Here is a 14,684-nt window from a genome sequence, read left to right as displayed (position 1 = left end):
TGATTTGTTTGATAAAGACAAGATCGTAGATCCATGTGATGCAACGAGCGGATTTACAAGAAGTTTGGTCTTAATTTCAAGAAAATACTGTTCCTGTCATTAACTGTTGTTTATGATTCAGAATTATTAACTGTAACAATGGTGTATTCATAAATAAAAATGCTATGCAATGTATGCAAATAAAGCTCCTATTTGAAATTAAAATAGTCTGACTGTAAACTACAACTAAAATGAATTATGCTGCAAATGATCTTTGTGTTTGTTTTGATCTCGTCACTGTACCCTGGGCATGTCTGAGGAAACCATGCAGCCATTACAGTGAGCACAAAGCAAATCAGTGAGTCCTGCTCTGCTTATCAGGGGACCTGCCATATCAGTTTGGGTAGTTGTGTTGTGATGTAAGGACAGCAAAATGTCAGGTTCACTTGTAGATCAAGTCAACCATGCATTATCTCTCAAACAGCGGCGCTTGGCTGTGGCTGTAATAGCTCTGACTAGCTGACTGACTGGGTGCGTCACATCTAATACATGGAGCTGTGGGCAGCAATGAGTTCCAGCCATGCACACAGAAACTTTGAAAGTGCAGGCTAAGGAAAATAGAAATAGCACTAAAACACTGGTTGTGTCTTTGTTTTGCCACAGCATTTCACTCTTTCCCCATCAAAGTCACAAACAAACAACAGCGTCATGTTGATCTGTGCTAAAAAAGCTAAGATTTAAAGGGCTATATTTAATAAAATGAGCTTGGCTGCTCCTCCCTTTTAATATATTTTAATATAAGAACATGAAAGCAATCGATAAAACCATTGATAAATATATATGGATGACATTGAGCGAGGGAGAGCAGGCCAGATAATTACCATTTTACCCATCTGAAGAGACCCTGGCCCCGATATTGGTTTAAACCCAAGAAATAATTGATGCATGCAATCACAAATTGGTTCTCCGCCTAAAATTTGGGCCCATTATTTCATTAGATGAAGCCACATTCTTTGTGCCAAAATTATTTGTGTGTCCAACACAGAAATTCAAATCCTGTTAGTCCTGATAATGTGCAGTGTTTTCAAACCATATCCAAGACAGTGTAACTTTGCGATGGAAGGCACAGGCCACCTTTAAATGCAAACGTAAATCAGAATATTTGCACTTCCAATTGTTGATATTTTTGGTTTAATGGTTAGTTTGTTTATGTGCATGCGAATGCATATTTGATTGTCTGTGTGTGTGTGTGTCATTTAGCAACTATGCTACAGAGAGGTCCTATCCTGGGGTGCCTTCTTGCATATGTAATTGGATGTTACTGTAAATAATTGCCTGGGCATGTGCCAGTGTGATGATGGTGATGATTTGTGTGTTTGTGTTTGTGTGTATGTCGGCTAATGTGTGACTGTATGTGTGCAGAACATGTGCGCATCATTCTGTACGTATGTGTGTGTGTGTGTGTGCGAGTGCATCTGCCCCATCCGTACTCCACTCTCAAGTCCCACTGATTCTCCTTTCCAGCCATGTTGAATCCTCTTTTCCTTATCAGGCGAGCCCAGGCCTGCATCAGGCTCTCCTTGCTATGACAGAGGCTACAACAATAGGCCTGCGATACCGCTGCTTAGCGCTGCGTTTCGGAGGGGAAACCTGCCACGGGCGCAGATTAACTACAACACACACACACACAAAATAGATTGCAGCCTCCAAAACAAAACATTTTTCAGAATGCCTCCTCTTGATTAATGAAGCAATGACAAGAAGAAAAATATAATTTCTGAAACAGAAAAATCCGCCACCACTTGTTAAAGTTTAGGGCTAGCTAACAATAAACATATTGGAGGGAGAGGGTGGGCAAAAGCAGTGAGATAAATGGCTTGAGTGATGGGCTGAATAATTTCTGGAGCATTTTTTGGTTGCACAGGCCCATATTCCTACCCTTGTACTAAATTACACAATAATCACACTCCATCGGTTGACAGCCTCTGTTCTCTCTCTGTCCCAGGTTAAAATTAGGACAGTATCTTGACATTTTCACTCTTCTGTAGTCTACAACTAAAGCTCTCTGTTCACAGCCAAAAGCGGCACACAGTCTGCACACGCACGCATGGTGCGCTCATGCCCTCCCACACACGTGCACAGACAGACACTATGGTATAACCCAAACCTCACACTTGCACGTACACTCAAATTTGGGGACACACCCTGTTTAAGCACAAATACATTTAGCAGTTTGTTCTCATGGACAAATCAGCAAAACAAAATCTCCACTTAAAAAATGTACAATGATAGAACTAAAAAGAAAAACAGGTTATTTATCTCAAAAATCTTGAAGAGGAGATGCTTTGATATTGTAAAAATATATATGAATATATATTATATAATAATTATGTATTACGTAATGCTAATTTTTCAATATTGTGTTAAGAATAAATTGGTTATTATACTTAATTAGCCTATAGCACTTACTGACTTTTATTTTGTCCTTGTAACCTGTTTCATAGCCTTTGTATCAGGGCCCCTGTGTGAAAAACAGATTACTGTTTTTATCAAAGACCGATGCTCACAGCAAATATACAACAAGTGTATTAAGATGGCAGAGAAGATAAAGAAACTGAAAGACTTATGTATTTCAATTACTATGTAATTTGCACTGAAAGGCCCTCAAAACATATAAAGACCAGAATTCTATTGAATCCAGACTCATTACAGTGCACCTTGACTAAGCCCTAGTAATTAGCATTGGTAAGGCATTGTACAAGAGGCGGCAACACTCTCATCAACACACATACAACAGAGCTCTAAATCTGCTCCTCATTAATAGCTTGCCTCCCAATCAATTATTAACACCTACAATAGGAGCCAGGCTCACCAGGGCCAGGCCTCTTACTCCAGGCAAACTGTCGGCCACCTTCTCCTCCCAGTTCTGTCCAGCATAGGTAATTACCACTTTTAAAGACACCTGCTACTCAATAGCTTCGACCCAGACTGTTAATTTAGCTCCCCGATTGCAGACATTTATGTCTGAGTGTCACTATTAATTTGCGTTAATTTGGAGAGCGTGAGGAAGCCGGGCAGAGGCGTTGTCGGCAGCCGGCTGAATGTGCTCGTCGCTCACCTGCGCCGGGGCTGCGGCTGTAATTGGAGTCTAATGGTCTGATTGATCAGTGAGAGAAGTGAGGGATGAGACGGCGCTCTGGCAGCTCCATCAGTCAGACAGGGAGAAGAGAGGAGAGGAGGAGGAAGAGGAGCAGAGCAGGGAAAGCGGCTGACAGCAACAGCAAAAGGCTGGGTCCTGGGTGTTTTATTCACTTATGATTTTCTTTTCTCTCTTGCTTTTTGTCTCTCTGTCTGTTACTTGATTTGAGAGCTCCCTCTTCTGCTTTCCTTAGTCTCTACAAAGGACTCTAACCCAGGCCAATTACTAACTTTTCAGTTTAGACTGTTCCTCTCTTTCAATATGCATAAGAGCCTTTTCTTTCCCTAATTAAACTGGGTTTGCTTTACCTAAGCAACACCCTGTTATGGTCTTAGCATCTTAAAAAATTATTACACATGAAAACTACTTCTGTATCGTGATAAACATGTTTAATCTTCACGATAAAGAGCATAAAAAGACGGCACAGTAAGACGAGACATATTAGCTGTCCAATACAGTGCAGTGTGATTGTGCTAACAGGTCTTCCAACAGCAATAACTATAACTCCAGTGCCTCATGCCAAGCTGAGCCCCTGGGGTCTACAGACCTGCCACGGCCGACCCATCAGCTGTGAAATCTGCTTTCCTCTTTGATAAACGGTCGAGATGTGACCCTATCTCTGTCCTGCAGATGCCCAGATTTCCTGTCATGCTTTTTTCCACTCTGTTTTTCTCCCCCGCTTCCTCTCTCTCCAACACTCTCGCTTTTCATTCTTTCTTTTTCAAGCTTTATACAGTACCTCTCTTTCCAGGGCTGCCCGGACAACTGCACGAAACGCTCCACTCACCGCTCTTTCTCAGCATCATCCATCACTCCGCTCGGCTACCAAGGCCTGTCGTCCAGAGGCAGCCAGACCCACATCGGCTCCCAGGCCACAGCGCATGTAGCTAGGCCAGCTCCTATTTGCTGCCTCTGGGGACTGGTAACTACACTCCCCTTGCCTCCTATCCTCCCATCCTTCCCTCCACAGAACTACTCTCCAGACGCAAGTCGGACCTAGAATACTTTCCTCCTAAATGGCTCTGCATGTGATTAAGTCCTGCTCCTGTCCAGTTAAATGCAAAAGCTGCACAAATTGACTGTATTTATTGTAAATCACTTTAAAGAGTCATGACACTTTAGTCCCTCTGCGGGCACGATGCCAAGAATTGAGAAACAGACCTATGAACCATACGAAGCTGCTTGCCAAAAATAGCTTGACCTCAAAAAAGCCCTATCTTAAATGACATGTCTGTATGAAGGGATGAAACATGTTTGATTTCAGAGAGGTCAAATCAATATCTCACTAGCGGGCCCTGTGTTTTCAAGCAAGAGAGAGGTGTCACTCTTGCAATATACCTGGGTGTCTCGGGGTAATTCATTCACCTATTCACATCTATGGGTTGAACAAAATCTGAGAGAGTAAAAGGAGATTGAATAGTCTGTGGAGGTCGCACATCATAAGAATAACTGGGAGAGCCTCCTAGCAGAGGTACAGGCCCATGAAGCAATGAGCTTTTTATTTCTATCTCAAACCCTTTGTGCTGCCTTTTGAACCCAGCACTGCTGCACTGGCCACACTGACATGCATCAAAACTATCTAAGTTTTTTTCCCCTGTCCACCCTCCTGTCTCTTTCCTCCCTTTCCTCATCTCACATTTGTTATTTCAACTCCCCCCCCCCTTTCCATCTCCAGGTGAGGCATTAGAGTTTGTTCCTGTCTTGATGTATCTGTGTTTGAAGATCTGCACAACTCCCTCGCCTCCCACTGAAATAACTGAGATATTAGGGATGTTGTCAACGGCTGCATGTTTAACAAGGCAACAGCTCAATGTCTCGGAAAGAAAGAAAAAATAATGAAATAAATCTGTTCAACTGTGAATGAGATGATTCCCTATGGATGTGCAAAAACACAAAAATTGACTGATTCTGGCACATTCAGCATCCAAGAAACAACTAACACTGTGTAAAAACTTGCACTGAACCAAGAAAGGAGGCTCAGTAACAACACATGCCAGTTGGGTTGACCTAGCCCTTAATGAGAGATAGTGAGAAGCTGCTAACAGCCAGTGCCCCATTTGAGAGATGAAACTTGGGAGAGGAGGAGGGCAAGAAGCAAAGCATTGAAAGTGCCCCCATGAGAATAGACACACATGAGATCCTTAAGCAATATGCCAGAGCTTCTCCCTCTGCTTTTAATTGCGGAGGAGGTTCGGCATATTCTATAACCCCTCCACAGCCTATTACAGGTGATGACCAGCACCTGCTCACTTCAAGAAAAAAGAAAACCTGAGGAAAGTAGCAACGAATTCCTCAGAGGGCACTTAGTTAAGAACTTATCCCTCTTGCCAAGAGCAACAACCAGTTTATGCATGTAGCTCAATGGGGAGTGTGAAAAATTTGTAAAGTTGGAATCTACTGAAAAAAACAACACCACCCAAGCAACAAGCAATTCAAAAAGATGTTTAAATGACATCGCTTGGTAAGTGTGAGGGTCACTTGAGGGACACCTGAAGGTTAGTCCTGGACACCTTTCAGGGAAATTCATGCAGAGATTGCTGGAGAAATACATTGAGTGTGTTACTTTGGAAGGCAACTTGAGGTGTTGCTCTGTCAAATCACTTTTCCGCCCAAGGATAACTGGCTTTACCCTGAGAGAAGCCATATTTCATGGCTATAATGCGGCCTGAGTTATTTAAAGCCACTGATGACTTCAAAACCACGAGGGGAGCTTAGAAAACAGTCAAAAGCGCTCTGAAATGATTTAATAAAGTTTTGTGTTTAAGGAATCTGGGAAAGTGGGGGTGAGGGCATCTGAGACCAAAGTCCTCATTGACTTGTCCTTATGTTTCTTAACAGGATGAATGGGTCTCGTCACAAATTTAATAGGAATTTCTTAATTAATCCAAATGCAGAATGGAGTATCAAAACCTTGGAGGAGTTGTCACTCCAACAGAGCAGCAGGTCAACACGAGCCTCTGCTGGGACCCTTGAAACAAGAGATAGGAGGCGGCTGCGTGCACATCAAAAATAATGGAGTGTGAAGAACGAGCATTCAGCTGAAGCCTGCGCTGAGCTCAAAATCCACCAATTAAAGTGTTTTGTCATAGAATATGCAGATAAAATGGTTAAAATAGATGCACTTCAAAGGCTTTTATTGGAGGCCAGTTAGATCCCAGTAGAGTCACCTCAACAGCTTTGAATGTCACAGGAATTACCATTAATACAGGCTTCACACGTAGGACTAGTAATCACGTTGCCATGGCTGCTAAGACAAAGTTTGACCAAATAAATTCATTTCACTTCAGGTTTTAATGATCCTGACAGTTCGGGAACAGTTTTTAGTCCAAGCAACAAACAATTTTAATGAGGCATACTGCATATAATGGTAAGAAGTTGTAACTAATAATGATGGTTGATAAATTATTTATTAATTCATTACTACCAGATCATGGATTGGTGTTTAAGAACATTAAATATATATCATAAAAAAGGTTGATATAACATTTTATCCCATTTTAAATTTCCAACTCCAGCTCAGTTTTTGCTTTTGGACACAATATTTGACAAATGCAGTCATTCACATCTTCTTTTGATCACATCTTGATTATTGCAATGTTCTTTTTACCTGCTGTGAACAGCTATGTGCAGACTATACAAGATTTGGCCACCAGACTTTTAACTGATGGGATCACATGTTGGAACGTCTTCATACTAAAGTATACTATACTATTGTGTTTCATTGCATAGTTGGCCAAAAAAGGGACATACCATTGCAGGGCTGTCACTGTTCATCTCGATCTTTCCCTCGAAGGGTCCCCATGTGGTCCCCACTGGGAGCTGCTGCCGGCTGTGGATCCGACGCTCGCCACCTTTAAGGAAGCCATCCAGCTCTCCTAGAAACACAAGGGAACCCAAAGCAGTCAGCCATAGTGTTTTGTGTAGCACGCAAGTTCCACATCAAATCTCAGTGACGTTCACTCATTGTCCTGTCCTCTCAAACCTACACGTGCGATGACATTACTGCCACAAACCCCTGCAGTAAACAGTGAAGGTTAAAGCTGAGCAGTTTCAGAGTGGATAAGCAAATCAAGTGAGCATCCATCTGATGTTGTTGCTCAGACACATGGTGCGCTAACCTTACTTGAAAGGTGTCTTGTGTTGAGATAATCTCTGTGAGACAGTGCAGGCCTGCTGCTACTAAGAGGAGAAGCGTATTCCTGCTGTTCCAGGAAGGTTGGGCCCTTGTTAGTGCTGTGCAGAGCTCCATCTAATTAACAGTGAGACCGGATAGTGCTGTTAGTTCTTCTGCTGCTCACCTCCCTGACAACCCCTGCTATCATATCGCAGAGATTCACTGCACTTTTTCAGGATGGTGATTAATCAAATAGTTATGATAAACCCCATGACAGGCTATGACATAGTTTATGGAGAAGGCTGTTTTCTTGTTTATGAGTTTGAGTGTGTGTTTTAGAGGGTGTGTGTGTGTGTGTGTGTGTGTGTGTGTGTGTGTGTGTGTGTGTGTGTGTGTGTGTGTGTGTGTGTGTGTCTGTTTATGTCACAGAAGGTAAGTGAGGAAAGGAAGCAGCTCTCACCTATACATTTCCAAGTGGTTGCCTTGACAACACTAAGAGGTCTTGCTGTTAGTGTGATGATTCAGACATCAATAAGTACAAGGTCTATTTAGAAAAACTCCCGGATGCACAAAGTTCAACCAACTCAGACAAAGAGCATTTTCACCAGATATGAACAATGTCTAAGACTTTTTTTATTAAATGTGTCTCAATCATTGAGTTGAATCATTGAGGTCAGAGATCAGGGTCTGCTACAGAACACGCTCAATGATTTGACACACAACAGCCACCTATATTTTGCAGCACATACCCAGGCTTATAGTTATAATGTATTCTGATTCAAACAAACTCTACACGAGTTGTTAACATTGCATCTTTTTAACCTATTTCTTGACATATGTGGCTAATAGGTACTCAGGGCATTCGGTTCAAGCTGAATGGGCTGAAGTGATCACTGAACTTTCTGACGCCTATGTGGTATAATGACCTATTCAGCCCCGCTCTACTCTGTAAATATCAGCCGTGTATCTTCAGCACGCTGTTGTGTCCGTCTGTTGTGCTCGTATGGAAATGTGCGCTTATGTGCTCCTTCCCATGCATAAACATGATCTAAACATCAGCCCGTGTTATTTCCTGCGGCAAATGATGCCTTGCTGATCATGTACTCATCAGTGGTGGTCACTGCGAGAACAATAAAAAGCTAAATGTCACCCAAAATTCACGAGATTGCCTTTTGCTTCAGTTCGATATAAAATCTCAGAAAACACCAATGAGACAGATTTTTTGTAATACTGCTGAGAAAATGCACGATTATTTTTGGAATAGACCCACAAACAAGAGAGTTGGGGCAGCTTCTTTTTTGCCCTTCCTCTGAGTCCTCTCTCCATGTTCCTGCTGTTGCATGCTGTCTTCCCGGTGCTGCAGTGGAAGGTGGGTAAGCTCATTACAGAGAAATAATTAAACATTGGTGCACAGCTGGTCGTCATCACTGAGAGCAACAGCCACCGCTTGACGCATTCTGTTTGTCCTCAGATAAGACCCACGGCCTTTAACCGCTTGGATGCAAGTTCCTGTTTAGCCCCGCTTGACACACACAGCTACAGTCGTCCCCAGCCAACAATTTTGATTCCTCTCCCCATTTCTTTCTCTTTTTTGGGGGGTGGGATGCGAGGAGTAAAAAGGGGGTAACGGCTAGTGTAGGTGCGAGAAGGAACGGAGGGGGGGGGGGGGGGGGGGGGGGGGGTATGATTCAATTTGTGCAGTTTGTGGTCCACCATGTTTAGGTGCCAGTTGTGTGCATCTCACACCAAATGTTGCCTGAGGACCTTGGCTCACAGATGGCTTGTCACATCTGTTGCTGATACTGGTGGAAGATCTCCACAAAAACACCCGTGGATGAATAATGAGTTCCCCTCATGGACTGTCTGTATCTGCTCCGTATGAACACTTACAGGTTCGACTAGACATACAGATGTGTTCTGTTATCAACTGGACTAGTGACCGTTATCATCAAGTCCTGATGTCATTGTGAAGCCAAATCCTTACAAAGCCCAAAATCCAAATTCTTATTACCTGCACTCATCACCAATGAACGTAGAGCAAAGACAGAAGTCGTGGAGTTTAACCCATCAGACTGCAAACAACAAACACAACCTGGTGGAAAGCTCCTGATGGGCAATAAGGAGATTCAACAAAGCCAGCACCAGCGTTCTTCTCATCACCCAGTTCTCAAATGCCACACACTTGGCAAAACATGAGCGCATGATGTGGCGTGAGAGCTCTACCCCCTCCTCTGAATCCCAACTCTCCGCCACCTTCACCCTTTACACCCCCCTCCCAATCACCACCCCCACACCCCTCCCTCGATAAGATCATCATCTGTCGCTAGACTCTAGGGTCTGTTCCTGCACTCCACAGATACTTGGCAGACCAAAGAATGTCCCTTTGTGTGGAGAGATCCTCCTCAGATAGCACCCAAGATGCTCCACGCTGGCATCTGTTTGTTTTTTTTTCCTTCTCTTTTTAATGTGCGTATGTGTGTCCTGTCTTTCTTTTCTGTTATGGTGCGGAGGTTCCTCATCTCTCCATTCAGTGGCATACGACTGAATGGTAATGAGTTTGTCCGTGGCACAGTGCCAGCCTGAAATAACTTCAAGAATAAGTGGGTCTATGGACTATTGACAGACAGGGACCCTAAAAGAGGAGACCACTTTCTACTTAAAAATATATATATATATTGTAAAGTGAAACACTTTTCATCAATCTCCTTGGCAGGAGATTTTTCCTAATATTTCCTATTACGCTTGGAAAAAAACCCTCATATTCCACATTGTCTGACATCACACAAATATATTCTATATAAGCTTGTTCAAGCTTTTCATTTAAACTAAATTATGTTTGCACTGATTACATGTTTTGCTAAGGCTGCACCATACAATTAAATGGGACAATTGTATTTAGATGATTCTTGTGCATAAGTTATACACATTTCCCCAGATCTTTGGTCTCATAGGTTGGTCATGTTTGCTATCTTTGGAAACACTGCAGATCTCCACTGGAAATAAACTATTTATTTGTCTGTACCGTATAATAATAAACCACCCTTTTTTGTATATGGCACTTTTCACAACAAATTACAAGTTAAAACAATTTAATGATAGAATAAACACACCTTACAGAGATGTAATGATGTTCACTAAATAGAACTTGATAAAAGTATTTATTTTTTATAATTTAATATAATAACAATATAATATAATAATTCAAACTGATTTGGGTTGTCACACTTGTATTTCTTTCCCTTGATTCTTTAGAATGAAACATTAATCTTTCCCTGAGAATGTTTCCATTAATGCACATGAAATGCAAGTCTTAATGTTCTTAATATAATTTCTGGTCCAGAATAAGATCTCTGCTAATGGTCAGAGATGACAAATGACATCATCAACTCACTGCTGCAGATTAACAATTGTTAAAGCAATGGCTCTGCTCCAGCTATTTTCACCATGAATGAGACAACTTCCAGTAAAATAAATTGCCTGCTGCACCAAAACATACGCTGATTATTGGCCCGGCTTATGGTTTACTTCACCTTTATCACAAGTATATTAACAGTTAGGACGCGTGATAAAGGAAACAAAGAATGGTGGAATAGAGACAAGTGGGAAAATATGCTGGAGCTTCACACAGCAGACAATCCCTCTTGATATCAAGCAGTACCTTTGAATCAAAGCAAATAAATGAGTGTTGTTCAAAGTTCAATAACCTGTGTGTGGCAGTTCACTGATGTCCTCCTGAAACCCAGTCATCTCCACAGATAGGCCGTGTTATAGAGCCAGCAAATTGGCTATAAATTAATATACTATGAGCGAGGCATATGGGGTGAAATGGAATGCACTGTATCAGTTCAACAAAAGGTGCCACATCTTTAAAGCAGATATGTGATATGAAATTTTCCAGCTGAAGGAGAAATGTCACAGAGCTTTGATAAGAGAGCAATGAACTTCTCCCCCCTCCTCAAACTGCTATTATCAGGTCCTAGTGAGCAAAATGCATCATTTATAACCCACACCCCACAATATCATCTCAGAGAAAGGCAGCTGAGAACCCCCCACCACAAGGAGCGTCACCCCCCCCCCCCCCCCCCACCACCACCACCCACCCACCTCCTGCGCCCCAACCCATCGCAACACGGCTCGACTGGCTGCTCATGGTCCCAGACAGTGCGGAGAAAGTTGATTGTCCAAGTCTCCAGGCAACCACATGAGTTTGGCCACATGATGTGGGGGCAGTGTGGGGAGATGGAGGGAGGGGTGATTCGGTGGCAGGATTCACCCCTTCAGATCAGGCTTGTTTTCAGGCGATGGACAGCTTGGGGGGAAAGAGTTAAACAAGTCTAGGGGATTAGGGCATTTCAGCTGTGACACTCCACACAGGCTGTGCAGGGGGTCGTGGGGTGGTGTGGGGGTTGTTGGGGGGGACCCTCTGAGGGCAGATTCCAACCTCCTTGTAGTAGAGGGACCCAGCAATGCATATAAGTATTATTTTCAAAGATGCATCTAGAAATGCACAGGTTTCAACCCCATCGCCAGGCGAGATTGTTGATATTAGATGCCTCTGACAAAACAAACTATATGTGAAATATTGAGCTTTAGAGGGGCTGGTAGATGGATTTTGATTCTAGCTGTTTCCACCTGTTTCCAGTCTTAAACCTAAGCTAACTGGCTGCTGGCTGTAGCCTAATGGACAGGTATGAGAGTGGTGTCCATCGTTTCATCTATCCCTCCAGGGAGAGATAACCTCACCTTAAATATAATAATAATAAAATAAAAATGGAAAATCTTAATTCCAGCCCTGTAACAGGACTGTGACCAGTCTGACATTCTTCATGCCCAGCCACCAACCCCACCTCCACATCCTTGCTTTCTGTCTGCAATGACGTTGGACAAGGACTGAGGGTCCAAACATAACCCGTGATTATGCTGTGACCACAATAAAGAAATGGGAAAGTTTAGAATACAACATTACACGCACACACTCACACACAACTTGGTCCTGCAGTACATTATCAACAAGCAGACTGTTGTTTGGTGTCACTGAATGAATTGAAATATACCAGCTGTCAAGCACTCCATTCCATCAAGAGCCCGGCAAAGTTAGCAGCAAGCCTGCTGACAACAATCTCGGAGACATCCATCTTTAGGGAGGCACTGCAATTTCTATTGATAGCATGTAAAGAGAGACAGCAAAACTTAAAGAATGACTGTCCTCACGCCGAGATACCACCGTATCGCAGACAACATCTAGAGGACACACACCACTCCTGCTGGAATCTGATTACTTTAAATGCCTTTCTTTAAAATTTCACAACCATCAAAAGGACATTACTGCACCTGAGTGTGTCAGGATGAATGAGTAATTGATGGCTTGTTCAGAGGGAATGCATGTATCTGAGACAGATGGATTAAAAACGGTGCAAGCTGCAGAAGCAGGGTGCAGTTCTGTCTGTTCAGTTCACCACTAAAACACAGCATACGGTGATATATTTATATTAATTAAAAAAATAGGACTTCACTCTAAAATATCAACAAACAAGATTTTAGCAAGGAACACAAGTTAACATTGCTACCTTCGAGTCTTCATATTCTGTTGTTAATTCAGGAGGAGACTATTTTTAAAGTACTCCTGAATCTCCTCCCAAGTCAATTACCAGACTGCAACTTCCCCTGGGTAACGGGGAATTCTGTTTTTTCCTGGGTGACCTAGTTGTCTTTTGTGAGTAGGTTTTAGCCGGAGCAGTTTGACAGTCAACAGATAAGATGGATTAAGCTTTTTTTTTCATCCAGTTTTGATGTGAACAGCGTAAAAGCGGGTTAAATCATTGAGTTTCAGGAGTATTTTTAAATGCCTGGAGATACTGCGATAAAGGAGCTAAACCTAAGACTTGGGCTGGGAAGGTCAAGGTCGTGGCTTCGGAGAGCAGCTACCCGGTGACGGGGGCCAGCTCTCGCCTCTCTGGGAGCGAGCAGAGAGCCGCAGCCGAGCCCACCTCTCATCACTCCCAGAAAAGATACACGAAAGGAGTGAAACAAAATCCAGCGAGCTTGACGGGCGGCATCAAAGAGCAGTGCACCCTTGCTATGTGTGGGTGCCTCTGTGTGTGTGAGTGTGTGTATGCGTAAGTGAGCATGTGTGTGAGGGTGGAGGGGTGTTGTTTGGTTCCTGCTTGCATTTGCATGCATGCATGAATGAGATGAGTGTGTATGTGCCTGCCTGTGTGCAAACACACTGTAAATTCTGGTTCCTCCATGAGCAACTAGCTCCATAATTATGTTTTGATTATTTGCGAGTACTAAAATAAAACAGCAATTAATCTGTTGATGTAAGACAGAAAATAGAAGTGCGACGTACATATTAAACAAGCATGTTTACAGAGCGATGCAACATTAAAACAAAATCACATTTTGAGGGTATAATTTGTACAACTCCCCACCGCCTCCCCCTGCCGCCCCCCTGAAACATGATCTGACGCATGCTTAACACACGCACAGGAGTTGACAGCCGTACAATCACATGATGCAGCTCAGCCAATCCTCGATTCATTAGAATTCTTAAGCTTCGTGGTGACGATGCCACTTGAGCATATGAAAAGGTGAAGAGGCGACTGAAATAACAAACAAATCAGTGCAATGCGCCGGGGTCAAACGCTGCGTGTAACATGTTTGTTTATCACATGTCACATCTGGTCAACACACCAGAGGTTTTCGGTTCGAAACATTTCTGAGGGGACATATTTAGACACATTTTTTGTGGACATCTATTCCCCCACTGCTCCTCATGTCGGTGACAGGGGAGAGTAATCCTATACACAGGCTGCTATTGTGAAATGAGAAACTAGCCTCCTTCACTGCCAGAGACCAGATGCACCTCTCTCCCTCTCTCTCTCTCTCTCTCTGTCCTAATCTGTAAACGACTTAAAGGAGCCTTATCTCCGGGCTCTTCTGCTTCATTTCATGCTTGATTTACTTTAATTTGTCTGATAGGGCACAAGGATTTGGAAATGGCCCATCTTTCGGTGGAAAATGTTCTGATTTTTCTCTGGCATTGTTATGTGGAGGTTTTTGACTTTTCTCTCCCCCTCTCTCCCTCTGTCACTCCTCCTCCTCCCTTTTCTCCATCTCCATCTCTCTCTCTCACACTCTCCTCTACCTCTCTCGCTCTTCCTCCCTCTCTCTTTTCTTTCTCCATCATCTCCTTTTTTTCTTTAGAAGGGGGCGGGGGGGTCTTCCTCCAGTGCAACAGTCTGTTTGAGTGCATTTATATTCAAGCTAACACAGCAGAAACAAGTTTTCCATGAGGTGTGATTTTGTGATGGGCGACAGCAACACTGGAGTCGTGTTTGCCTTTCAGATCCACATTGGGCACAGAGCAGCCGAGTGCTTCAAACCACAAAG

The 14,684-nt window shown here is 43.1% G+C and overlaps 1 protein-coding gene across 2 annotated transcripts in view; it reads right to left on the bottom strand.

The window, feature by feature from the left end:
* Nucleotides 1-14,684, bottom strand: part of zfpm2a (zinc finger protein, FOG family member 2a) — a 117,741-nt gene that overhangs the window by 54,812 nt on the left and 48,245 nt on the right. For both annotated transcript variants that reach the window (XM_034611911.1, XM_034611912.1), the window contains exon 4: nucleotides 6,929-7,053. In XM_034611911.1, the coding sequence (XP_034467802.1) occupies nucleotides 6,929-7,053 (125 nt within the window). The remainder of the gene's footprint in view (nucleotides 1-6,928; nucleotides 7,054-14,684) is intronic.

This window comes from Hippoglossus hippoglossus, chromosome 16 (assembly GCF_009819705.1).
Source record: "Hippoglossus hippoglossus isolate fHipHip1 chromosome 16, fHipHip1.pri, whole genome shotgun sequence".
Classification (NCBI taxonomy): domain Eukaryota; kingdom Metazoa; phylum Chordata; class Actinopteri; order Pleuronectiformes; family Pleuronectidae; genus Hippoglossus; species Hippoglossus hippoglossus.
This window is presented reverse-complemented; position numbering and strand designations above follow the sequence as displayed.